This window comes from Amphiprion ocellaris, chromosome 11 (genome assembly GCF_022539595.1).
Source record: "Amphiprion ocellaris isolate individual 3 ecotype Okinawa chromosome 11, ASM2253959v1, whole genome shotgun sequence".
Classification (NCBI taxonomy): Eukaryota; Metazoa; Chordata; class Actinopteri; family Pomacentridae; genus Amphiprion; species Amphiprion ocellaris.
Window position 1 is genome coordinate 22,094,080 of NC_072776.1, and position 26,592 is coordinate 22,120,671.

Genomic DNA, 26,592 nt, shown 5'->3' on the forward strand with positions numbered 1-26,592 from the left:
GATTTGACATATGCTTTAAATCAATATGCAATCAACAGTCTCATAGAGCAGTTGCAGCTACCAGAGAGGTTCAGTCCTCAGTCAGGTGGTGTCCTTGAATACTGGAGGAAATATTTCACTTCTCCTGATTATTCAGTTCTAGTTCACGGAGCCGTTTTCAATCATGGAAATGAAGGGCATAAATGATGTGGTGATGCCCTCTATTTGAAAAAGTTGCTCCCTGAGTTATGAAAGAAATTTTGTATTTATAAAAGGCCTGCTGAACATTCATGTGCAGGTTTATGCAGGCTATAGTAATGCAGGTGTGGGGTGTTTCTGGAGCACACAGTCTGCTTCCAAAAGAGTCAAGTCAAAGAGTCAAATCAGCTGTAGAGTTTGCAAAGTGATCATTGAGAGTCTCTCATGTGCTGCTGAATATTCATTTGATTACAGGGCATAGTCAGGCTTCGACCCAGACTCCTCAGTGGCAGACATTTACCTGATCTGCGTCTTTGAGATGTTTTGGTGGTCTGTCTCTTCAGTCTGAAAGAAAATCTGGCTGTCAATTGATGACATCTCTTGTAGAGATGTCATCAATTGATGTTAATTACTTCCATGTTGATTTGTCAATTTTCTCATCAGTTTTTCCAGGAAAGTCAAGGGTAAACAAGGAACTTTGCTCTCATGTAGGCTTTATCTCTGTTATGTGATTGACAGTCATTTTGCTCATATGGACAGAAAAACTTGTACATTTGTTAATGGCTGGAAGGGAAGAGAAATTGGCCCTGCTGCTCTGACCCAGACCTGTCAAAGACAACTGATTACATACCGCCTTTCTTTGCACTCCCCAGAATATGTATACCAGCCGTACCACTACCTAAAAACACTGAACCTGTGTAATGAATAGGAGGGAATCGATAAGGATTAAGAGAAAAGAAGAATGATAAATACCCTCAAAAGTGGGATTGCAAGTTTGTGTATTCTACTGTGACTAATACTAAAACAAGCAATGGCACCCTATGTGTGTGTGAGGGAAGAGGGAAGATGTAGATTTAAATGACTGATCAGATGATTCCAGACAAAACAATGCTGAACACACTGTAAAGTCACTCTGTCAAACGGATGTCTGTGAACTCACTGGATGGATCACCTAAAAGAACAAGTGATCTTGTATGTGTGTGAGAAAGAGACAGAGGGAAGATGTGAGAAATGATGGAACAGATGATCAGTGCCCTCCAGATACAACACAATGATGGCCGTTGCATAAACTGTAAAGCTATACGAAGGCTGGATTCTCACCCTCAAAAAAACCTCTTCCCTTCCCTTCCATGTTGTCTCTCCATTGAAATTTAAAGACATATGAAGCTTATTTTGCCTTATCAAACTTTTTTATATACACGACTTTTCAAAAGTTTGAGGTCACTTAGAAATGTCCTTATTTTTGAAAGAAAAGCTTTTTTAAAGATAACATTAAATGAATCAGAAATACGGTCTAGACATTGTTAATGTGGTAAATGACTATTCTAGCTGGAAACAGCTGATTTTTAATGGAATATCTCCATAGGGGTACAGAGGAACATTTCCAGCAACCATCACTCCTGTGTTCCAATAGTACATTGTGCTAGCTAGTCATGTTGAAAGACTAATTGATGATTAGAAAACACTTGTGCAATTATGTTAGCACATGAATAAAAGGGTGAGTTTTCTTGGAAAACATGCAGTTGTCTGGGTGACCCCAAACATAAGTGTAGACTAAACAGGGAAACTGATAATTCAACACACATCACATTAAATTCCATGTTTATTGAAGTGCTATAACAAGACAAGTGAAACAGGAGGCTAAACAATGGAACAGAATCATCATTCCTCACATCATATTTCATGTACTTGCAGAAAGGAAATTCTCACCTAGTTTCTCTGTCTGAAATGACAAAATAATGGTTTCAACAATGCCTAGTTTGTTTGCCACTAACACTTTTTTGCTCAGTCAACTTCAGAGCAGCCTAGTGCTAATCATCCTCGTCTCTCCTAATATGTTGTTGAGCCCAGCACTCAGTCCATTGTTAGTTTCTGGTCTTACCACAGGTTCTACGTTCCCTTTTCTCTCCCTCTCATCTCTCCTCGTCATCCTCACTGTGCCGTCACCATCATCATCAACCATGGCTGCTGAAGAAAGTCCTGCAGCAAACATGTCTGGGATTTTTTCACATTTGGCTGCATCTGCCTGAAGGGCGTGTCTTTTTTTGGCATGCAATTTCTCTGTGCTTCTCCTGCATTCTACCTTATCCATTTTGACAAAAATGTGTGTTGGTCCTGAAGGCATGTCGGCCCTCTGGGAAACTGTCCGGAAGATCAGTCCAGACCTGTGATTTGTTTCACAATACAGTGTGTAGGGTTTACGTGATCTATTAGCAGAAACAAAAACATAGCATTCATAATCATGTTTTCATCAGTGTGTAATCACCTGAAAATACAAATTGGTGTGTGTTAGTTACCTTAGAATGAGCCATTTAAATCTACAGACGACCTGCTGTCATTTTCAGGGTGTCAAAAACTCAAATATGTACAAGGTGTCATTTGGATTTGGTGCCTTCTGTGTCAATATTCAACTTTGATACACATGTAGGATTTTTTTCAGTTTAAAATAGCCTTAAAAGAAGTAATGGTGATGTAAGTCACTATGCTTTCAGCTTGGAGACTGAGGCTTTTGTCCTGTGCTGGTTCATTGTTTTGTCACTTAGCTGAGTTGTTTTGTTGTAGTTTTCTTTTTTACTCATTGTTTATTTTACTGTTTGGTTAAAGTTCAGGGATAAAAGCTGGTTATGGTTAGACAAAGATCATGGTTTGCATTATAATACACCCCTTGACAACATTAACCGCGTGAGGCATCAGCCATCTTTGATGGAGTGGTCAGCTGGGGCAGCAGCATCTCAGCTGCTGACAAAAGGAAACTTAATGGGCTGATCAAAAATGCCGGCTCTGTCCTGGGGAGCCCCCTGGACCCAGTGCAGGTGGTCTGGACAGGGATTTCCACCCCATGTGTGTCACTCTGAGGGAACTGGACAGCTCCTTCAGTGACAGACTGTGTCACCCCAGGTGTGTGAAGGAGCATTACCGGAGGTCCTTCCTTCCTGCTGGTGTCAGACTCTATAATCAGCACTGCTCCCAACAGACCACACACACACTCACTTAATGACAGTTAGCCAACTGCCATGTGCAAACAAACCAAAGTGCAATTCATTCATGTAAATATTCTTAAATTTGTGTTGTTAGTATCCTTGTGTTCTTCTGTTTTTCTTATTTATATTGTATATATAGTGTATATATCACGTCTTTCATTTATAGTTGTGTGTTGTGTACAGACTCATATCCTCTAGTTCTGACATTCAGGGAAAGTCATAGGTTCTGCTCATTAAAAATGAATGCTAATGGTTGTCCTGTTTGTTCAGATATGATGCCAAGGTGTCCTGAAGAAGGTGCAGAAAGACTAGTTGGTATGGAGACCAGGCTCCCACAGAGGGAGTGGGTTCTTCTCCGCTGAGCCGTCCATGTTGTCCCACCATGTTTATACAGTAGCTCAGAATGACTAAACCTTACACTGACTGAAGGAGAAGCTTTTGTCTTCATAAAGGCCTCTGTAGGTTCAAATATATTGCAAAGAGGGAGGCTAAGGTGAGAGGTTTTTAATTGGTAGAAAACTGCAACCTCATTGCTAGATGCCACTTAATTTTACACACCAAATGTTCAAGGAGTATATTTCAAGTAGGGAAGAGAGAAACTATTTGTTTGCAGCGTAAATTTTAGCTGGGCTGGATTTTAAAATTCTATTTACTGTAAATAGATAGTTAAAAGCCTTCAGTCCTTTTTGATTTGGCAACAGCCCCACTGCTTGGTCATAAGAGAGAGCGTTGAGTACATTTGTCAGACTTTTGGGGGCAGCAAACGCTCCGTGAGCAGCTACTGTTTTATCCATTCAAAGTGCGGCCAACAAACCCACATTGCATTTATAAATAAGTGAGTGAAAAGTAATTGCAATGGGATTTCATGCTGGTACTTTTCCACTGAGTAGCATGAAATGATAAAGCTCATTACCTTGCTAAGGAGTTGGGGATGTGTTGACTGTAGTTTTTCATCTAACAGTTCACTGTGACTTCTTTTTTCATTTTGCCCTGAAACATTTCAAAAATAATTCAGTTCCAGAAACTGCGAGAAATGAACAAATTGTTGATTTATATATTTTCAGTAAACAATCATGGTCAGCACTAACCTTAATGACATTTACACTGTGTTTCCTGGAACTGCTTTTTAATGAAAGACACCCGTGTTTTGACAGGTGAACATTTTTAATGTTGATGCAACAGGAACATGATGGATTTGCTTTAGCAGTAACTTCATACAGCTTTGATAATAAGACACAATGGTGTCAGTGAGCTTAGATTGTAGAGAACAGTACAGGATTACATGCATTACATATGTGTAGTGGTGGAAGTACATCTACATCTACATGAACATTGTACTTAAAGTTTGGCTGCTTTTTTGAGCATTAATTTGATGACTGTATCTTCTACTCTATTACATTTCAGAGACTTATTTTATTTTTTGCTCCACTATGATTGTCTGACTGCTTGAGATATTTTACATTTTAAGATTTTTACAAAAAAACATATGAAGAGCTTATAAAATAAGTTGCATTGCTACTCCGCCAAGGAGGCGGAGCCTCAGCAGAGTTATGTGACGATCGGTGTTGGTTTGTCTATCTGTCTGTCTTTTAGCGACATCACTCAAAAACGGACTAATGGATTTGGATGAAATTTTCAAGGAAGGTCAGAAATGACACAAGGACCAAGTGATTAGATTTTGGCAGTGATGTGGCTTATAGTCTGGGTCCACGAATTTGTTAAAGATTTCTGTATCATTGTGAGATATCAGCACGGCTTGTGGGGGTGTTTCCAAGTCCCATCAATTCCAATACATTATTTAGGTCACATGATTCAGTATCCATACATAACGTACACATGGATAACACGCCTGTGCTCAGCACAAAGTTATTTTGTTTGTATGTACGTCTATACTAAATGGCCACATTCAATAGTGCCGTGATTTCTGCCACAAAATTTTCAAGATTTCATCTGTCGGAAATGATACAACGACTGAGCAACTTTGGTACTGTGCTCTCTGAGTGCTTTTCTAGTTATACATTCAACTGTCCAACAGTAAATGCAAGTAGGGATAAAACAATGCTTATTGGGTATATATTTTATAGTTCATTTTGAAGCTTGGACTGTTGGTTGAACAAAGCAAGCATGTGAAGGTTAATCTAGACAATAATCAGTATATCAATTCAGGAATGACTCAGCTCACCCTGTTCGCTCCCACTGTGTACTGAAGCAGGGAACTGAGAAGCTCAATCAAACACACTCCAATTAGAGCAAAGACAGGCAATTAATTGTTCCAATAATCTTGTTTAATTGCTTTCTAATTACCAGATAGTTATATTTTGTCCATGACAACGAGACAGTGGGTCTGTATGTGTGTGTTTGAGTATGTGTGTGGAGACATCAATGATGAGGCCGTCAGCTTAGATTGCAGTTTTGATGAAGGCACATTTAGCGTGACAAGACTGGTGTAATAATGACAATAATAAAGATTTATCAACAACATGTGAGTGCTTGAACACGCATGAATGACCCCACATAGTTTCACAACTTCACCCGCACACAAGCTTCTCTGAGAGGACATTACTGATCTGTGCTGACTCAGTGGCAATTTTCCAGATGAACGCCTAGACTGTGATCAACGAGCCGACGTGACAGGTAAAACCAAAGAAAGAAAGAAGTCATCTTAAAGAAAGACGCTGCCTTTTAATATATGATGTGCTGTCTTGACTGGAGAATGACCACCTAGCGAGCCTTGTTGGGCAATAAGTAACAAGCTGCATCATTCCTCTACGTGACATTTTTAGCAGCATATTAAAACTGTGAATTTGTTAAATTTTTAAACTCTAGAACAAACTGCCACAATGCATCATCCCTCCAAGGTTTACTGAAGCTGAATCAGTGGAGTGTGTAATATTGATAATACCTTCATTTGGACAGTTAGTATCATTTATTAGGATGGCAGGATAAAGGATGGCAAGTGTTTGCCAAATGGCCTTAAAGTCCCTCTGGTCATTGATTAAAATCCCCCAAAACTTTTCTTTGTTCATCAAAATGACATGTTTAGAAGATTTTTCCATGAAAATAATCCCTTTCCACTTTAAAATGGCTTGAATAGAACTCTACATGCTACACTCCCTGCCTCTTTCTCCACACACCTTTCTGCTGCTTGCAGATTTTCTATTTGCAAGGTGATTGGAGAAAACTCCTAAATATTTATAACGAAAGCATGGATAAGACTTTTTGAGATACACTACCAGTCAGAAGTTTGGACACACCTTTTCATCCAATGCTTTTTATTTATTTGTATGATTTTCCACATTGTAGATTAATACTGAAGATTAACATTTTTTTGTTTACACCATAATTCCATATGTATTCTTTTAGTTTTGATGTCTTCAGTAATAATCTACAATGTAGAAAATAATTAAATAAAAGCCATTGAATGAGAAGGTGTGTCCAAACTTTTGACTGGTAGTGTACATGCACCTCTCCAGAAAGGTAACTACACATCACTGGTTCAGTTGGTGTAAACACAGCATGCGGATTTGTGCAAAGATAATGTTTCAGAGAAATTAAATGTGATATAACACATGTAATAGGTAGTAATTGTTTCTGGTGTACTCATAATACAAATGCAGTATCCAACATTCTGTCTGTGTAGTCATATGCAGTTTTCTTGTTTCCATAGCTCTACCAGTATCCTCTCTAACTGTTCCTGAACAGTTATTAACTCCAGTAGCAACATGATCTACTCTGTTTCAGTCACAATTATTTGACGTACAGGAAGAGATTCAAAGAAACGTTGATGGTGTAATTGCGGAGCGACACCGACAGACGCTCACTAATGTGTGGGCAACATGTGTAGGCTAAAGCATTGGCTCTGCTTAGATTCAACACAGAGCATAACTCAAGCTATAGAGTATCAGGATAAGCCATTCAGAAGCAGAGTGGAGCAGGTCATGTTTTTCATGAAGAAGAATGACATGGAAAAGTCCACCTTGCAGTATTACAGGATTGGTTCCTCAGGTTTGTTACGCACTGCACTTTCAAGTTGGAAAGTGTTGACAAATTATTACACTCATATGTCTTCTAGCATTGAAAAACACACCCTATGGCCATATTAAGTGGGTAAAAAATATATAGATATAGAGATTTTCATCGGAGAGGTCTGGAGTTCCATTGTTCCACCATTAGGGATAAGGAGTGGTAGGTCCAGATAGGGATACATATTACCAAAATGATTTATTTTCAAAGTTAGAGCTGAAACTACTAGTCAAGCAACATGCGGAACATTGATCTGCAACATTGTTGACAGTCCTATTCATTCTTTAAACAAAAAACAAACCTTTTCAAGCACCTAATCTGAGGATTAATCTATTTTCTGTGTTATATCGTTATAAATAAAATTTTGTGGGGTTTTAGAGTAATAAAACAAAATAAAACAAGCAAAAGCCAGACTTGAAATATTGGAGATTCAAAGTCAAATTACTACAAACCAATTGCTACACAGTGAATCTGGGGCCTTTAGAAACCCAGAGGGTTTTGGAGGTGGGCAGTTATCTGCTTTTCCCAGCAGGAAAACCAGCCTAACAGGCATAAAGTCTTTCAAACAAGCTATTGGAATGTGTCCACATTAAGGTGGGTATGTTTGTAAATGTATCTCTTTTTCCCAGTTTCGGTGACGAGGCCAAAATAAACAGCATCAGGTTTGTGATGATCCCCTGAAATAATAACACAATTATAAAACAAAGATTTTATCAGCAGCACAGCAGCCTGGGAATGGATAATATGTCGTATGTGCTGGCATTGATTATATCCCTGTTTCATTCTTATTAAGTTGTCTGACAACGTAGAAAGAAAAATATGTAAAGGGGAATAACTATATTGTGATTCTGACTGCATTAAAACACTACATACACGACCATTCAAAAGTTTGGAGTCCCTTAGTTGTCCTTATTTTTGAAAGAAAAGCATTTTTTAAAAAACTGAAGATAACGTTAAATTAGAAATGCAGCCTAGACATTGTTAATGTGGTAAATGACTATTCTAGCTGGAAATGGATGATTTTTAATGGAATATCTACATAGAGGTACAGAGGAACATTTCCAGCAACCATCACTCCTGTGTTCTAATGCTACATTGTGTTAGCTAATGGTGTTGAAAGGCTAATTGATGATTAGAAAACCCTTGTGCAATTATGTTAGCACATGAATAAAAGGGTGAGTTTTCATGGAAAATATGAAATTGCCTGAGTGACCCCAAACTTTTGAACTGTAGTATAAGTGACCAAAGAGAGGTACACTCTGCACAGTAACTGTTCAGCTTCATATAGCTGTCACCCTTCACCTCTACCAACACTCAATTTGGAACACAAATTGCAACCATGAATTCACAACACTAGGCGGCTTTCTACTGCAGGACCTCGGGGCAGGTACGATGTGGGGTGAAAGTTTACAAGAACTGCCCTGTGATCCACCATTTCAGGCTCTCTCTCTATGTTACATTGCAGCTTTGACCACTGTGTTAACTCAGAATGCATCAAAACAACAATAAGCAGAGTTACTGGATTTTACTCCAGTGCTGTGAACATGTTGGCAACAGAACATTGGAGGGCTGTTGTGTCAATCTATATAGTGAATTTCCATTGTTGATGGGGTTGTTTGAAAGGCAAAGAATGCTCCTATTCTTCAGTACTTTTTTCTCCTGTGAAAAATGACCATCAGAGAGGTTCTAGAGGAGTGGTTCTTGGAGTCGGAACACACAAACTTGGGACCACCGTAAAACAACCTGCAATTTCCTGTAGTGGAAAAAGGTGTTTTTTCAGCTGAATTATCTGTTTAAACTTTAAAGTCCCCCTCTAATTCCAGATATAAACACAAAAAATTGTTACTTAATTACTCTATGCTTTAAAATGACAAGTTGTAATGTTGAGGTATTTCAGGCATACATGTCTGGAAATGATTCTAAAGGAAATACATGACGCTCCACCCTGCACGTTGTCAGCATTGGTTCCTTTGGTTTGGTACATATGAAACCCTAGAAGTCTGATTCTGATATTAAGACTGTCATCAGTGCACTAGAGATTGGAAATGCTTAATCATGCTGTTGACTACTTACTTCACTCATCATGTGTCTTCTAGCATATAAAAAACAACATATAAACATGTTAACAAGGTAAAAAAAAAAGTAATAATTCAAGGGGGTCTTTGAAATAGCCATGTGATGTGGTTTGTTGTCTGCCAACTAAAAACACAAAGAGGAAAAACAAATTTAGCTCTTTTTATTAGGTTTGGTCATTTCACTGTGCACAGCAGCAATAGCGATTTGGTTTCTCTGATTTTCTCTGAGTTTGTTTGCTGTAAATTGCTGCCTACAGTTAAATGGAGTGACTGATGAGAGGCAGACTCAACATTACAAAATGTACTTAGAATGAAGAACCAAAACTCCTGAGTTGGGTGCTGATTTAAAGTGGATGTAAACAGTAGGAGCCTCCAGTTTTACATCAGAGAGTCGTGTTAATATCACAGGTTTAAAAATAAAAGATAACATAAATTTAAATTCAGCCCTCAGCCTTTAATTATAGTGCCTTCCTTGGGTGGACTTACCAGAATACAGTGGCAAAATGGATCATCCTCCCACATTGTGTCAGAACAGTAGCAGCATACGTGACATAATGTTCAAATTCTAAAGCCTTCAATTATAGCTTCCTCTTTTGTCCAATCACTATTATTTTTAAATGTTGGAACGCAGTGTACTCGTGTGTCATTATTCCAGGTTTTGTCATGCTGTCAGAAGACGGATTTGATGACAGCGTGTGTGGACAGCTTTTGAGGGTATGAATGATTATGAGTTAAATCTAAGACATGATGACTTTGTCAGCACTTGGTTGGAAATTTTTAGAACATGCTCAATAATCATCAACAATAATTTAATGTGGACTCCTTACAGCCACTGACTCCAGGTGTAGCTCTAAATGTCTGTGAAAGAATGGAGCACATTTAACAAAAACAGTCATGTATTCTGATCTCAAATAGTCTCAACATTGTAGTGTTCAGAAGAACAGACAAAAAGACAAAAGCTTAGACAGTGGTGCTTGTCAGGGAGTTTTCACTGAAACTACAGTATGGGAGAACATTATGTCAAATCACAGTTAGGATGGTGTTACCTCCATATTTTAAGATAATAGTGGAGTTGTCACTTATTTAATAAATTGCTTCTCGAGTAATAAACTTGGCCTGGCTGACCAATAAGCTTTGGTTCTTTTAAAGGTCATGCGGAGAACACATTTACAGACATTTTAATACACACAGACCTGTTCAATTACTGTAGAACTTTTAATTATCTGTCAAACCTTCAGGGAAAAATGAGTCATGGCAACATTCTCTGAAGTTGTTTTTATCTTAAACACAGTCTGGACTCCTCTGCTCATTCCTTTAAACTCCCCTTCTCTCCAGTCAAACACAGTGCATTTGTATTTCAGCGTCGTTTCCATTCTCTTTTCCTCCTCACGAATCGTTTTCATCTCAATTTTCATTTCTTTCTGCCTTTGTTCTTTCACTCTGAATACCTCCCTCTTTATTGTCCTCAAAAACTTTGATTTGAACCTGCCTTTAACAGCGATACATGTTCGTCCACTCTGAACTGGAGGTGTCATTAGTGACATTTCATAGCGCTGACTTTGAATCAGCATGGTACAATAAGAGCTAATGAGCTATACGTCAAAGTGTTGTGTACTCTCTTTTTGCACCTTTCATCTTAAACCATTTAAAGAACTTTAGTTTTTCAAAGGTACATGTAAGTGTGTGATGTATATGATTGTGGGCCAGTGGTGCGTATGTGTTGTGTCTTTTCTTCAAACTTTCTCTGACTGTATTCAGACAGAAAAAGTGTGGTTTTTACCTGCCCTTTCATACAATATATTTGCCCCATTTGACTGAGTTTAGCTGTTTATGTGAAAACACAGAAGGTGTTGAAATAGGTGCAACCAGACAGAAAACATGATGTTTGGCTAACAGTAAACTTGAATTAGAGTGCTGCTTTTCCATCACTTATTTTCTTTACCTCTTGTTTGCGCTGCTTAAAAGCCATTCGGCAAAAAACCAACCTGTGACGACGAGGCCAGTGACCCTGCTAGGCAACAGCATGCATTGCTCTGTGGTTGATCTTTCCTAACAGCGAGTAGGTTCGAGGCACATCAGCAGGCAGATGGTCTCGCCTCTGGCCTCGCAGTGATGCTGTGTTTGCACATGTTGAGACCTGTCATGTGGCTGCAGAGCGCTGTGAAAAATGAGCTCTTAAGCAGTGGAGCCTGTGCAGAGAAAACAAGACACATGCGAGTTAGACAAAAAAAAACAACAACAAAAAAACCTTAACACAATAGGTAGTAGAGGAGCACATTAACAAAACAGCATCAGTTCTTCGCCACAACATATAATCCCTATATACTCACATGTAACGAGTTGTTCTGCTGATGGATTGTTTAATATAAAACCATGTAGTTTGTGTGAAATGAATGAACTGAAAATGTGACTAAAACATCTCAGGTGACAGTCCATGAGTCTATGCCCATGCTAGTGACCATGCTAACATTGTGTTAAACAACTTGTTGCAGTTCAACTTGACAGAGGCACAAACATGTATATACACAGTTTTTCGCAATCCATCCAATAGTTGTCAAGACATTTTAGTTAAAATCTGAAGATGTCAGACTAATGGTGTTGTAGTCAGTGGGATTCATCAATGAATGTCTGTACACAATTTTGTGGCAGTCTATCACTGGTTGTTAGTTCTGTATGAAGGTCTTGGACTGACTGAGGGTGAAATCCATAATGCCACAATAAAATTAACTCTGCCAGGACTACTTGTCTATAACCGTAAATCTATCCATCCTTTTTTCACTCATTGCCTTATCCTGTAGAGGGTCACGTTGTTGCTGGAGCCTATCCCAGGTTACTTATGTTAAAGGCAAGTTACATCCTGGACAGGTTGCCAGTACATTACAGGGCAGATCTACTTTACCTATTTTAAATTTTTTTTTTAAAAGTAAACTTCATTTAGTTTCTTTACTAAAAGGAAAAATAGACAGTGTTGATGCCTCATTAGTATTTGATGCTCTTTTGAAACATAAATTAGAGCTTACTTTATCTAGTGTTTAAAAAAGTGATAAAACGGTCATTAAAGGTGTTAAGATTTTTAGTATATGTACAGTGCTCAACAAATGTATTGGACCACCTGTCATGAAAACGAGAAAAAAAAATATTTTAGAAATCTGTCAAAAACTTGTTTCAAACTAAAAATTGTATTGTTATTTATTAGGCAAATAATAAACTGGAAAAACTAAAAATCTTCATATTTTGTATGACTTCCTTTGGCTCTGATAACAGCTTGCAGCTTGCTTCCATTGTTGTTTTGTACTTTTCTTCAGTCTCTTTAGTTATTGAGTTCCAAATAGTTTCTAGCTGTTGCCATAGACTTGCTTTGGATGAAATTTTTGTCCGATCTATTTTCGAATTCAATAAATCCCAGATCTGTTCAATAGGATTCAAGTCTGGACTTTAACTTGGCCAGTCCATCAGTTCCAGTACTCCAGTACTCTTTATTCTTGGTCAAATAGTCTTTGCACAGCTTTGAAGTATGCTTGGGGTCATTGTGTTCTTGGTATACGAACCCACAGCCAATCAGATTCAATCCACATGGGATTCCATGATGCACCAAGATGTAGTAGACCTTCGTGTTCATGATACCATGGATTTGAACTAATGTGCCCATGCCGTTTCTACAAATGAAATCTCATAACATAATGGAATCGCCACCGTGTTTCACTGTGGTTACAATGCATCTAGCATCAAAACGTTCACCAGCTTTTCTGTGGACATAAACACAACCATGCTGACGGAAGAGTTCAAACTTGGACTCATCCGTCCAGAGTACCTTCCTCCAGTCATCTACAGTCCAGTGTTTGTGCTCCCTTGCCACTTTTAGGTGTTTTTGGATGTTTGCAGGCCTCAATAATGGGTTCTTAGCAGCTATTCTTCCCTTTAAGCCTTGTTCCTTCAATTATCTCCTTATGGTCATTCTGGGGACTTTCTCAGATTGTGATCTAGAAGTGGGCTGCACAGTGGCATAGTGGTTAGCACTGTTGCCTATCAGCGAGAAGATCCTGGTTCGCATCCTAGCTTTCCTGGGATCTTTCTGCATGGAGTTTGCATGTTCAGTCTGTGCATGCATGGGTTTTCTCCAGGTAATCCAGCTTCCTCCCACAGTCCAAAAAAGTGCTGGAAGACATCATTTTGATTAAAGAGCGTACACATACTGGTGTATTAACCATTAAAGAAACATTTAAAAATTATTTTGGTAACTGATATGTATAAAGATGCAATGTAGTATTGAAATCACACTCTGTGTATCTTGTAATCAAAGCTTCGATGTTCTATGCTTTGGTTGCTGATCCGGCCTGCATGTATGTCAGTACATATTAGTGCAGGTTGATGCATGTAAGTCCCTCCCTTTGAAATTGCGGGCTGCAAGTGCAGTCTGAGCGTTTAGCCAGTGCCCTGAAAACCAAAAAATTAAGAAATGTATATTATGAATGCTTTTTGCTGAATTTAGGTACACTATCTCTTGCACCTTTGAAAACAGACAGACATGAGTGATGAAAGCCTGCCTGCATTTGAGATTAGCACTGAGGGCTTCCAGCAGCACCTGGAACAAATTGCTTATATGGCTGCCTATCACTAATACTAGTAGGTACAGTATGCCTACATGTAAACAAACATGACAAGAGATTTATGTTTACCTCTCAGTGAAAACAGCTTTTTGCATTTGTTTTTTCTCTTTTTGTTTTCTCTTTTTTTCGCTTCTCTTAAATGACATTGGGATAAACAATTCCCTCAGCAGTCCACACGGTATTAGAAATGAATGTGTTTATACTTGTGGTCCGTGGCAGGAAGCGTTGTCTCTAGATAGATAATTTTGTGAATGTTGAAAGGCTGTTCGGTTGCAGTGTTAGTCCCATTAAAAACACTGCAGGGAAACACATAAACACCAGATTAGAGAATGAGGATGTGTCCTTTTAAAGAGTAAGCACATGACTTAGGCAAGGCAGCCAGCTGGTTTAATAGCAGTGGTGTTATTCAAAATCTTTCCTTAAGTAAAAGCATTAATACCACACTGCAGAAATACTCAGTTACAAGAGAAGGTCCTACATTGAAGAGTTACCTACATAAGTATGTAAGCATAATCAGGAAAATTCACTGATATATTCAAAGCAGACGAACCAATGCAGAAAAATGTAACATCACATTATAATACATTACTGAGGCATGAGTGTGTAACTTACATTTTACTGTTGTCAAGGTGAAGCTAATTTGTAACTGCTTTGGAAAGGATTGCAACCAATGTTCCCTCTAATTTTTCATGAGTCTGAGCAAACACACAAACTCCCTGAGCGTCCCTTGGACCACTGTGAGCAACATCAGACGTGTGCACTGTGGTCACACCAGCATCACATCCATTCAAGTTACATGGTTCATTAAAAGAATCAAATCACAGCATTTACATTTCTGTTAAAACACTTTGTCAACAGGAGCCAGTTGAAGGCTGCAGTGATTTTAGTGACACTACAATGTATAAGAGTGAAGTTATTGAATATTTGTCTCTCTTTACTGTTGCAGCGGTTTTGCAAATTGCAGACGGACCCTGTTCACTCCATAGACACCAATGTTATTCCTGTAGCTTGAAAGACAGCTACTTTTGATAAAACTGGGCTTGTAGCACATTGTCTGCCTTGCAACAATGGGAAAGAGGCACCGTTTATGTTTTGACAACCTATATCTAATGAGTTATTGATGCTGGAAGCCCGAATCTGTGAATATCTTTCCAACTTTACTGAACTTGGGGCCACTACCACCTAAGGAGTGATATATTTAATTTTGAAAAAAGCATTTAGCCATACTTAAAGCTTTAAGTGCTTTATTAACACGGAACTAAAAATTTTGTATTGTTTTATTATCACAGGTTCTGTCTGAAAAGAGGTGGCATCATTTTTAAACAGTGAAATCAAACTAACAAAATGTAATGACCAACCAGTGAGCAATACTGGCTTCTGCAAAAACATAAACAACTTTTTTAAAATCTAAATCTTATCTTAACACAGTTAATGTATTAACTTATTTTTGTGTGTATGCATGTATTTATCGATTTATTTAGTACTGTTAACATATTAGAGTTCTGAGTGAGTTTTTCTTAAAATAGGCAAAGGCCATTTATTGATTACATATAGGCTCTTAAATGTTTATTAAAAACTAAAAAGCATTTAAAAAAAAAAAACAACTTAGGCATTTATTGAGTCACTAAAATACTGTAGAGTACAGACCACATCAGCATGATTATAAGCATCCTCTGGTAAATTAACAACCAGATACTGATGTCTCTCACCATATGGACTTCAGGAGATGACTGGGGAATGATAAACTGTGACCTACTGGTTGGGTTCTGTTCTCATGTTTCTTACATGTTTGTCCCCTGACAGCCAGGTCCTAATGTTTTTTGAGCAACACACCATACTATGACGTTTTTACAATGATGGTTCTACTATGGAACCAGTTTGACATGTTCAGGTGTTCTTTGTGTGAAAACTCAGAGATTTCAGGTATCAGAAGGTGGTTTTCAACTTTCTTTGTTAACTTTCTGCTTCAACTTTAAACTAAATTTCCTTCACTAACCCAGCCCTCTGGACTTCCAGTAAGCTGTGTTCCTATTGGCTGTCCAGGTGGCTGCTTGGTGTTATCAGGAACACCTGAGCAGCTCAGTATCTTCCTGCTTCATTTGGCTGCAGACAAACATTTCCTCTGGTTCTCTTCACCACTGAACTGGGTTTGGCTCCGTTGCTGAGTTTCTTCTTTAGGTGTTGGCTTGCAGCTTCCAGCAGTAAAATTGTCTTTAATGTGTTTCTTGGTGTGTTTTAGGGCTTTGTACTGGATAGTTGTCTTGGTATATGAGGTTCTTTAGCCACAGTTAGCACATGGTGCTAATGTGGGCAGTGATTAGTGGATTTGGTGCAGCTGAGTTGTGTCTTTATCTTGGCTGTAGTGAGTCTTCAGAGGTTTTTGGTCAGACACATTCTGTATTCTTGTGAACCAACGTTGGTTGTCCAGAAGGTAAGAGTTCCTGTCCTTATTCTCTGTTCTCAGAGGTTCTCTGGTAGGCTGCAGGAGACTTTAGCGTTTGGGTTGTGCTAGTTTGGTTTTTGTACGGTTTCATTTGGACGACTATCTTGAGGCCCCTCCATGTGGTTTAGTGAGGTTTTCTGGAACAGTTCTACAAGCAACCTGCAGCAGAAGAGACTTTGAGAGTTTTTAGGAAGTTCTGGAGACCAGACTTTAGAGCAGCAGAAACATTTGTCAGTAGTTTGAGCAGGAGAAGGTGAGCTTCAGAGTAGAAATGAGACGGAAACCTTCTTGACCCGTGTGGTGAGGTCCTGTACCAAGAGTTTGAGCAGGTTGTGAAGAGTCTGTAGTTCTTTGGTCTGAAAGCACAAGAAGAATCAACTCATTAAAGGAGAAAACAGGAGATATTGTTGGTTCTTCTGTCACTCTGCAGTTTCCTTAGACTGAATATCAAGTTTATATTTTAAATGATTTACCATGTGAGCCCAAGAAGACTTCAATAAACTCCCTCCATCCCCTGGACACAACATATTTTATTACCATGTTAAATCTTTTTTTTATTGTTGTTTTTTTTTTTTATGTTTTTGAGTTTTAATCATAGTTTTTTGTCTTTGCTTGTTTAGTTTTGTCATCTGTGTAAAAGGTGCTAAACAAATAAAGTTTCACTGATAAACTGAATAATTGACTAACTCATGATTGTGACAACAAAAGTATTTTCATTGTGATTTAAGGGTTTGTTTCATTTTTAAGGTTGGGGTTAAAATCTTGACAGAAAAAGAAGATTAAAGAAATAAACTACATAACAAAAAGCAATTAAATCAAATGAAAAAAATTAATACAATAAAACTTTATAAAAGTTTTATTATTAAAAAGATTTAAGAAATTTAAGATGTAATTTTCTAATTAAACATTTAATTTTTTAATTAAATGTTTTGTCTTTTTAAAGGTTTAATAATCTAATTAAATGTTTTGCATTTTTAAAAAATGTTTAATATTCTTTAATTTTATTTTTTAAATGTTTAATTATGGAAAATATTTTATCTGTAATTTTTAATATTTGTATTTTAAAAAATTTGTTCAATTTCATAATGACTTGTATGTTGTTGAATTATCTAATTCATTATTTTGTCTGTTTAATAGAGTTAAACATTAAATACAATTAAATTATATGTACATATACCACCTTTTAATGTTTAGTTTTCTTTTTAAATGCTTCATTGTATTTTCTGTTTAATTCCTATTTGAAGTTTTATTGTCTTTAAGATGTAATTTTCTATTTAAACATTTAATTTTTTAATTAAATGTTTTGTCTTTTTAAGGGTTTAATAATCTGATTAAATGTTTTGCATTTTTAAAAATGTTTAACATTCTTCTTGTTTAATTGTATTTTTTAAATGTTTAATGATGGAAAATACTCTATCTGTAATTTCTAATATTTGTATTTTAAAAATTTTGTTTCATTTCATAATGACATGTATGTTGTTGAATTATCTCATTCAATATTTTGTCTGTTTAATAGAGTTAAACATTAAATTACATTAAATTATATTATATAACAATGTTACCACCCTGGCAATATTATTAACCTTTTTCTAGTGTTTTCCCCCCATCTTTTGTGTGACTATTTTTGTCTCAAAGTGTGCATGAAGAGGTTTGAGTGTCTACCTGTAGGTCTCTTCCTGTGTGGCTGGATGTGTCCTGAGATGTCTGCTGCTGTTGGCTCCTCCACCACATCTGGCTGTTTAAAATGCCCGGGTTTACCAGAACTCCTGTGACAAGAATCTGGCAGTTCAGTTCTGTTTATGACTTTCAACCCATTTTGTAGTTTGCTCGTTCTCTGTGAAACCTGACATTTTGTTATTCCCACTGCTGTTGTGGTTTTAACAAGTAATTTGGTGTAAATAGATTAATTCACTTTCACTAAATCACTAATTCACAACCCATATCATGTTTTGAATCACAAATCCTAATTTTGTAAAGAAAATAATCAGTTTCAAAAGCTGTCAAACAAACTTAGTGGAGTATAAACTATAGTGATTCCCTCTGAAATGTGGAGGGCAAACACAGTACTTGAGTAAATTTACACAGCACATTCCACCAGTGTTTAGCAGGCAGAGAGACTATCATGTGGTCTGGAGGTCAATGCACTCGTTTTCACTTTGGTGAATCAGTGATAAAATGACATCCAACAGTGCAGGGTGCTGACACTGCAGGTCATTTTTTGATATATATATATTTTTTTTTAGAGGGGGGAGAATTTGCAGTACATCTGAAAAACAGGATCAGACTGGGAGGAATAAAACATCAGCCAGTGTGATTTCAATCATGTCCAACTGAATCAGTCTTTTTTCTCCCAAAGGAAAACAATGTTGCTGTCTTCATCATGGGGCTCTGACATTTTTGTGATAAAATGAAAATGTTAATTAAAAATTAGTCTACAAGGATAGTGTACCTTTGTGAACTGGTGTCCACAAGTCATGGTTTAGTGATACCAAGCAAAGAGCCAATCAGGCCTTGCAGTCAAATTCCAATTTCGGATATGTGTAGATGATATGGCAACAGCATGCACTACCATTCAACAGTTTGGGATCACTTAGAAATGCCCTTTGTGTCCAATTTTTGAAAGAAAAGCATTTTTTTCAATGAAGAAAACATTAATCAGAAATACAGCCTAGATGTTGTTAATGTGGTAAATGACTATTCTAGCTGGAAACAGCTGATTTTTAATGGAATATCTCCATAGAGGTACAGAGGAACATTTCCAGCAACCATCACTCCTGTGTTCTAATGCTACATTGTGTTAGCTAATGGTGTTGAAATGCTAAGTGATGATTAGAAAACCCTTGTGCAATTATGTTAGCATGTGAATAAAAGTGTGAGTTTTCATGGAAAACATGAAATTGCCTAGGGGACCCAAAACTTTTGAACGGTAGTGTGTATTTACTATGAAATGACGTCATGTCGCAAATACTGCACACATGAACACATACTGTATACAGAGGTCAGTGTTGTTATCATGAATCTGTCTGAGTGTTTAGAGACAAGCTGCATCAGAAATGCAATTCACTAATACTTCTTTCTTCACTAGAATTTGTCAAGAAGGTTAGTCCCACTCTCATATGTGTGAGTTAAACATAATAGCTGGCAGAGTGTTAGCTTAGCATAAAGATTTGAAAAACAGGAGGACACAGCTGGTCAGGCTCTGCTGAATGTTAAAAAAGTAATGTAACTACCTGCAACTCTAAAACTCACTAATTAACTTTTCACACATTTAGATGAAATGAGATGATTTAGAGAAATGACAAGTTGTTTGACAACTAGACAAGTTCTGTTCAAAAGTAAAGTCTTTGATGCTTAAATGATGACCTCTTGGTGACACAAGGCTCCAAGTCACTGCTACTGTTGAAATTGTTGAAAGATTGTTCTTTACATTATCATCCTTGTATTTGCACAAATGAACCTTCTGAACCGCAGATAGTTTCTTGGTATTTTTTACTCTTTACACATTTTCCTCACTGTGAACTCATTTTTCACTGCAATATAAAGTACTGCATCATTATGGGAACAGCACAACCATGGCTGGAAGTAAGAAGAAATTAAATGTATTTTGTGCAGCACAATGAAGTTATAATGTTATACGTCTAAAAAACAAACTATTTTTTAAAAAAATTATTTAATTAGCAACAATTAAAAGAAAAACAGGCATCAGTATGAACAACATGTGGCCACAGTTATTACCAATACTAGGGAAAATGGCAGCATACTATATTTTACTGTTTACGTTTTACAACCTCTACAAACTTAATGTTTTTTGCGCTGCTCTGCATATCAACTCTAGAATGTTTTACAATATTTTAGCGATCTTTCAACAGCTTGCCCAACTGTATACTGTTTTTGAACTGTGTTGTAATTATTTTATTGCTCAGCTATGTTTTATTTTGCTCTCAGTCTCTCTAATACGTTTGTATCTCCTCTCTGCTTTGTGTAAGCACAGCTTGCAATTCATCCAAATAGTATCTGATTTTTCTCACATAACTACAAATGTGACCGTCAAGACTTCTCACTTGCAGCACAGAATTTTTTTTTCCTTTTACAATATTTGATGCAAAAGGTTTATTCTTGGTGAACATGTTGATTAAAGTGCTAGTCAACAAGGTGCAAAACCAATTATCCTTTCTGTTATTCCTTTCTAGATGTTCTGGTGTTGACAAATATTGCAACATTGACTTTTTAAAATTTTATTTAGTATGCCTTTCAAACCACATATCATGTATTCCTCCTGTGTCCATACTATTCTATATTGAATATTATCATATATTTAGCAAACTGACATGAGAGCAACATTAATCTTCTCATCTCTCAGCAGAAATCAAGTAAAACTGTTCCTTGAACCTGTTCTTTTGCTTTCATAATCTTCATGGTTTTTCTGTCAGTGTTCCCTTCTTTCCTTTCATCTTTTGTGTTTGTGACTTTTCCCCAGGCCTCATCGTAGGATCATTGATGGTGTGCTGGCTTCCCAGCCAGATTCGGCGTCTGATGATGGCCGCCCTGCCCAAGTCCCGCTGGACTACTGCCTACTTCCGGAGCTACGTCACCCTCCACCCGGTGGCCGACACCTTCTTCTACCTCAGCTCCGTCATCAATCCGTTCCTCTACAACCTGTCCTCCAGGCAGTTCAGGGAGGTGTTTGTCCAGGTGCTGCGGTGCAAACTCACCATTGAACACATCAACAAACGCACACTGCAGCACTCCAGTGCTGCCTCTGGGCGTTCCCTCCAGCCCCTGCTGCTGAAGTCACTGCGTCGCAACAAGATGAACCGCTCCACCACGGCAGAGGAGAAAACTCCACCCACTTTCACAACTTTTCAGAGTCAGAGTGACTCAGGAGTGGGATCAGATACTCAGACGTCATTGAGCATGACTGAACAGCCAGATTCATATCTCAAACCAAAGATAGATGTTCCGTCAGAGGGTGAAATATAATGTGCTGTACAATTTAATGCAACACAGTAAAAATAAACATAGCAGAAACTGCTTTATCCATGGGCGCTTTTGCTGTGGCATCAGAAACAAATACACAGATATTTCTTATACACAGCAAACACAGTATACGTTCAGACAGATCTGACAATATGATGCAACAGATGGGACATCTGGAAAAGACATTTAATCTAAAATTGTGATATTGTTATTAAATCATAAAATGATAACACTAAAGCTCAGCCATTTAGATAAGCATGAAACCCCACAGCTTCAGTTCAAATTAAAGGTACCAAGTGGACCACTAGTAGTAGTGCACTAATGAGTGGTTCCCTGTTGTGTTTGCAACTCATGTTCTAGCAGGCCCATGAGGACAGTAGCCACAGCTGAAATAGCAGGTTGCACAATGATCTACAAGCTTTTAAAAAGAAACCACCGTAAAACAGTCTTTCAGAGATATATCAGTAAACAATAAGTATGACCATTTCTGTATTTGTTTACATGAAAGCTCCACAGGGTTCGGTTAGGTTTCTGGCCACCTCCAAAGGAAAAGAAAACTTGATATTATGTGCCGAGACCTGCAATAAAGACACTTTTTATGTTAACCCAACTTTTGAAAAAGCAATGGAATATTATTTGTGGGGCGCTTTAAAGTAGTTTCCTTGTGCAGTAAAACACTGGCCCCAGTGCTCCTGCCACATTTAGAACACTCCCTTGAAATCTCTTCTACTGTGCGAAATGCTGACCAATCAAGTTAAATGTCATTTTGGAGAAGAGGATAAAGACACAGCAAGCCAAATCTGGTGAGGCAAGGAGCTACAATTGTGCTGGTGCCACCAAATAATGTGTATATTTTCATATGCTGTTAGTGAACGATGACATGTACCATATTCAGGTTATTTGCCCCAGATGTTCTCCCTCAGACGCTTTAGAACATCACAGTAGAACTCAGCGATGACATTTACACCCAGAAGAACAAATTCATTGTGCACCACAGCTTGAATGCAGAACAAAACAGGGTATACTTTTAGTTGTGCCATTGACCTGATGTTCCTTCTTCAGTCTTTAGGACCTGTTTAGTCTCTAGGTTGTAGTTGTAGACTTAACTTGTCACCGGTGTTGATCTCCAATATGAAGGTCAGGTTACTTTGATACCGAATGTGATATTTGCTCTTTGCAAAAAATTTGAGGTCCACAGTGAAATCACACCAACTGTTCAGAATTGGGGGCTGCACAGTAGCTTGGTGGTTAGCACTTTTGCCTTGCAGCTAGACAATCCCAGGTTCGCATCCTGGCCTTCCCGAGATCTTTCTGCATGGAGTTTGCATGTTCTTCTTTGGTTACTCCGGCTTCCTCTCACTGTCCAAAACATGCTGATGGTGATTCTAAATTGTCGGTAGGTGTGAAAGTGAGTGTGATTGTTTGTCTCTATATGTAGCTCTGTGATAGACTGGTGACCTGTCCAGTGTGTCCCCCTCCTTTGCCCTTCGTCAGCTGGGATAGACTCCAGCCTCCCTGCGCGACCCTAATGAGGATTAAGCGTTGTATAGATGATGGATGGATTTTCAGAATTGGACTTCCAGAGAGTGCTGCAAACATGGCAGGAGCACTAGGAGTGGTGTTTCACTGCACAAGTTAAAGGGAATTGGGCCATATTTAAATCAGATAGGATTTTTGCTCGTAAATGAATGATCTCTACCAACTTTTTGCAAGTTGGTAAGGTAATAATTGCAAGCTCATTACCTTACCTTGCTACGTTATCCATAATCATATGTTACCATCTGTAATATCCCTTTCTCAGTTTGAATCCTTTGTTTGTACTTGTCTAATGTCATCAGTTGTGGCCTAAGAACTGTTCTATTTCAGTCCAAATGACTGTGTTCCTACTCTGGCTTTTTCATCGAAGACACTTTGGAAGCTGATTTGTTGAGAACTGCTAAGTACCTTTCTGTTTTTTCTGTACTTATCCAGTCATCTCAACTGTTAGCAGCTCAGACTCTGAGATAAACAACCAACAATGAGTTTTCCTTTTGCCAAGGACTACAGTCTTATCCCACCATGGCTCTGGCATATCTGTAGCGTTTTTATATAGAACATAATATCTTTTGGAAGAATTTTGGTTGCAGAAGTAAATAAATGATTAAAATATTTTTTGTTGCCATATTATTTGCCTGAATGTAAAATTATTACAACAGGGCTTTCTGATTGTGAACTTTGAGGTTCTTTTATTTAGCCAACAGACATTGCTTCATTTAAATAAATGTCAATGAACAGAGACAGTGCTGTCTACATTAAAATAGATTTACTTTTTAATTGAATGACAGGCTTTTAGCTGTATCTCACAGTCAGTTAGATATTTAGAGTTATGATGGAGCAGGACAGGGACATACAGCTGTGTTGAAGTAAAATCACCAGAACCGAGTTGAGCTAGTGGTATTAGCAAGGACGCTGCTGTCCCAGTTGCAAAATGATTGTACTACATCCTCCCATCTTCAGGAGTTTGGATTCCACATTGAATTCAGACTTACTCTGTACTGATAGAAGCGCCATGTTCAGTCATGTTTATCTAAGACACCTTTGTAACATCCTTTATCAAGTCTCTTTGAAGAGACTTGGTGGAAAAATGCCAAAAAGTTGGCATGGTCCATCATCTTGAAGAGTCCCAGATTGTACAGCCCTACATTATACCATACTTCAGACAGCAGGGGGTGCTGTGATAAGTAGTTGAAAAAAGCCCCATATCATCATGAACTTGTAGTTCTATGTACAACATCTGTGAACTGACTGTAATGGCTGCTGAAGAATTAATGGAGGAAAATTGTTGTCTACATCAAACCAACTATCTAACCTGCAGTTTTCTATTAACAATCATTGAATTATATCGTGTTTGTCATTGATCATATATTGTCTTTTTTATTTTGTAACACTGTAAAATTAGTAATTGTTCCAGGTAATGGTGTCAGACAGCAAAAATCATGGATTTATTCTGGTGATCATCTAAAAGAATTTACACTTAGTTTCTTTCCAGTAATGTGTCTTACTAGACTTGTAAATAATGACAAATGAGGGTGAGCCACTTGTTGTCCAACATAACAGCGAGAAGCTGTCCATGGCCCTATCCTGACCCAGCTGCCCATGAAGCTGCACCATGATCATCTTTAAGACATGACGCGTGATTATGACATTTTCCAGTGTATGCAGTTTTCGCTTTTGAACTTTAAAGGCAAGCTGCAACAGAACGCCAGTGACTCACCAGAAGAAACACCGGATGAAGCTTGCTCACATATAAACATTTCAGTGTATTCATGTCTCAGCTTATATGGTTCCAGTTCCTGTGGCCTCTACTGTCAGCAGTAGAACATTTTAAACACACATCTTAACTCAGTGTACAAAGGTCTGTCAGCAAAGGGTGGAGGACAGCAAGAGGACAATGTGGAGGAGGAACACTGGGAGCTGTGGCATGTTCAGGGTGATGGCAGCGGAGGGCTGGGGTCGTTTCCTCTGTCGTGGTCCATTACACAGTGGTGTGTTGCAGCAGGTGATGCACACTGAGTTGAGCTTGCCGGTGCAGAACTGCTGGTAGCCAGAAGAAGCGATAAGACAGGCTCCTGATGAGGCACAGGACTTGCGATAGTGTATCCCTGAAAAAAGACAGAAATGGATGTATTAGGATAATAATGAGAGGATTACAGTGTGTGTGTGTGTGTGTGTGTGTGTGTGTGTGTGTGTGTGTGTGTGTGTGTGTGTGTGTGTGTGTGCGTCGGAAAGTGAACAAGGACGGATACAGTGAGATGGGTGCATGTAATTGGGGATAAATAGGATCTATTCTTTCATCTAAGGGATCCCATTTTTGAGGGAAACATGAGTTCAGGTCTTTATAGCTGCTAATGCAACTAAATCATTACACTTAACTGTCTTCTGTAGCTGAGGAACTCTGTGATTCTGACATCTTTTTTCACTTGGAGTCACTGATAACAACCAGTGAGTCACACAGTGGACTGTAAAACAGAGAATTGTGAACCATGCTGAAAAAGCAGTGGTCCAGCAGAAACATGCATTAGCGAGTTACTCTTACAAGGCAGATGATGCAGGGGAACTCTGAGGTAGCAGCAACAAAAACAAGCCATCAGTCAATCTATGGCAACACTGGCAGGGCTGATCAAGGCTGATCCACCCTGCAGCAAGACAAGCCGCTAGGATTATGGCCTAGTTTCCTTTTCCTTTTGACATTCAAAAAATGGCAAGACATAACTCCATCATTTCCAAGTTCTCTTTCATCAAACAGTGAATTACATCTACTTGCTCTGCATTTGTATGACATTAGGACATTAATAAGAAGTGAAAAGGCAGCTGTGATAAATGACATTGATAATGTCTCAGCTACACTTTTTATATGTTTTTTATAAGCTAAAAGACACATCACGAGTGAATTAAGCAGTTATATAAGTCAAATAAACTTTTAGTTAGAGCTAGCTCAGGTGACCCTGAACACTTTAGTTATGCTGCTATCCGCTCAGGTTGCTGGGAGACTTCCCAGGGTGCACTGAGCATCTTTCCTCAACTCTTCTCTCTTTCATTCTCCATACATTTATATGCCACCATTGCATGATATGAACTTTGTGTTTGTGATTTCTCCTGTCTGTCCTCTCTCCAGGAACACCCAAATCAAATGGGACCATCATTAGTTACACTAGCAATAACTCAAGCTTTGTCCACTGACAATCAGTTTGTTGCTTGGTTCATTTTTAGCTATAAATAAACAGGTTGTGGCACACAGCCTGGTATAAAGTCAACAGCACATTCATGTGACCTCACAACACACATCAACTGCAGATATAAGAATATATATGCAATCAAAATCAGACAAATACTGTTAGGACTTATTATTGTTAAAATAAATAATCAGGTACAAACACAAAACATATTTGCTATATTTATGTCATTTAAATATTTGCCAGATGTTTGATAAAAAAAAAATGTGCAAAAAAATACTTCCTGTGAATGTCAGTAAGGTTTAATTAAGGATTAATGAGGAGCACATGAATTTGTATCAACCACAGCTACAGTTACAGGTCCATATCATTTCAACATTCATCCAGTTCTTCCTTTTTGGTTAATTTACACAGATGCTTTCATTTAAGTTTCTGATTAAACACACTCTTGGGACCATGCGGTGTTACACGCATCAGAACTGACTGACATCTACATTTAGATATTTAAAAACACATTTTGACTTGCCACAGCAGGAAGAGCATGGGTGTAATTAAAAGCATTAATAACACCTACATTTCAGCCAGTTTCAGCGTCCT

At 38.0% G+C, this 26,592-nt stretch overlaps 2 protein-coding genes across 2 annotated transcripts in view; one reads left to right on the plus strand and one right to left on the minus strand.

The window, feature by feature from the left end:
* gpr39 (G protein-coupled receptor 39) overlaps nt 1-23,433 on the plus strand; it is a 50,639-nt gene extending 27,206 nt beyond the window's left edge. Inside the window, exon 2 of the mRNA XM_023262349.3 lies at nt 20,784-23,433. Coding sequence (XP_023118117.2) covers nt 20,784-21,286 — 503 coding nt within the window. The 3' untranslated portion in view covers nt 21,287-23,433. The remainder of the gene's footprint in view (nt 1-20,783) is intronic.
* The window catches only part of LOC111563316 (ly6/PLAUR domain-containing protein 1), a 28,689-nt gene continuing 22,622 nt past the window's right edge, over nt 20,526-26,592 (minus strand). Inside the window, exon 3 of the mRNA XM_023262350.3 lies at nt 20,526-24,924. Within this exon, the coding sequence (XP_023118118.2) occupies nt 24,683-24,924 (242 nt within the window). The 3' untranslated portion in view covers nt 20,526-24,682. The remainder of the gene's footprint in view (nt 24,925-26,592) is intronic.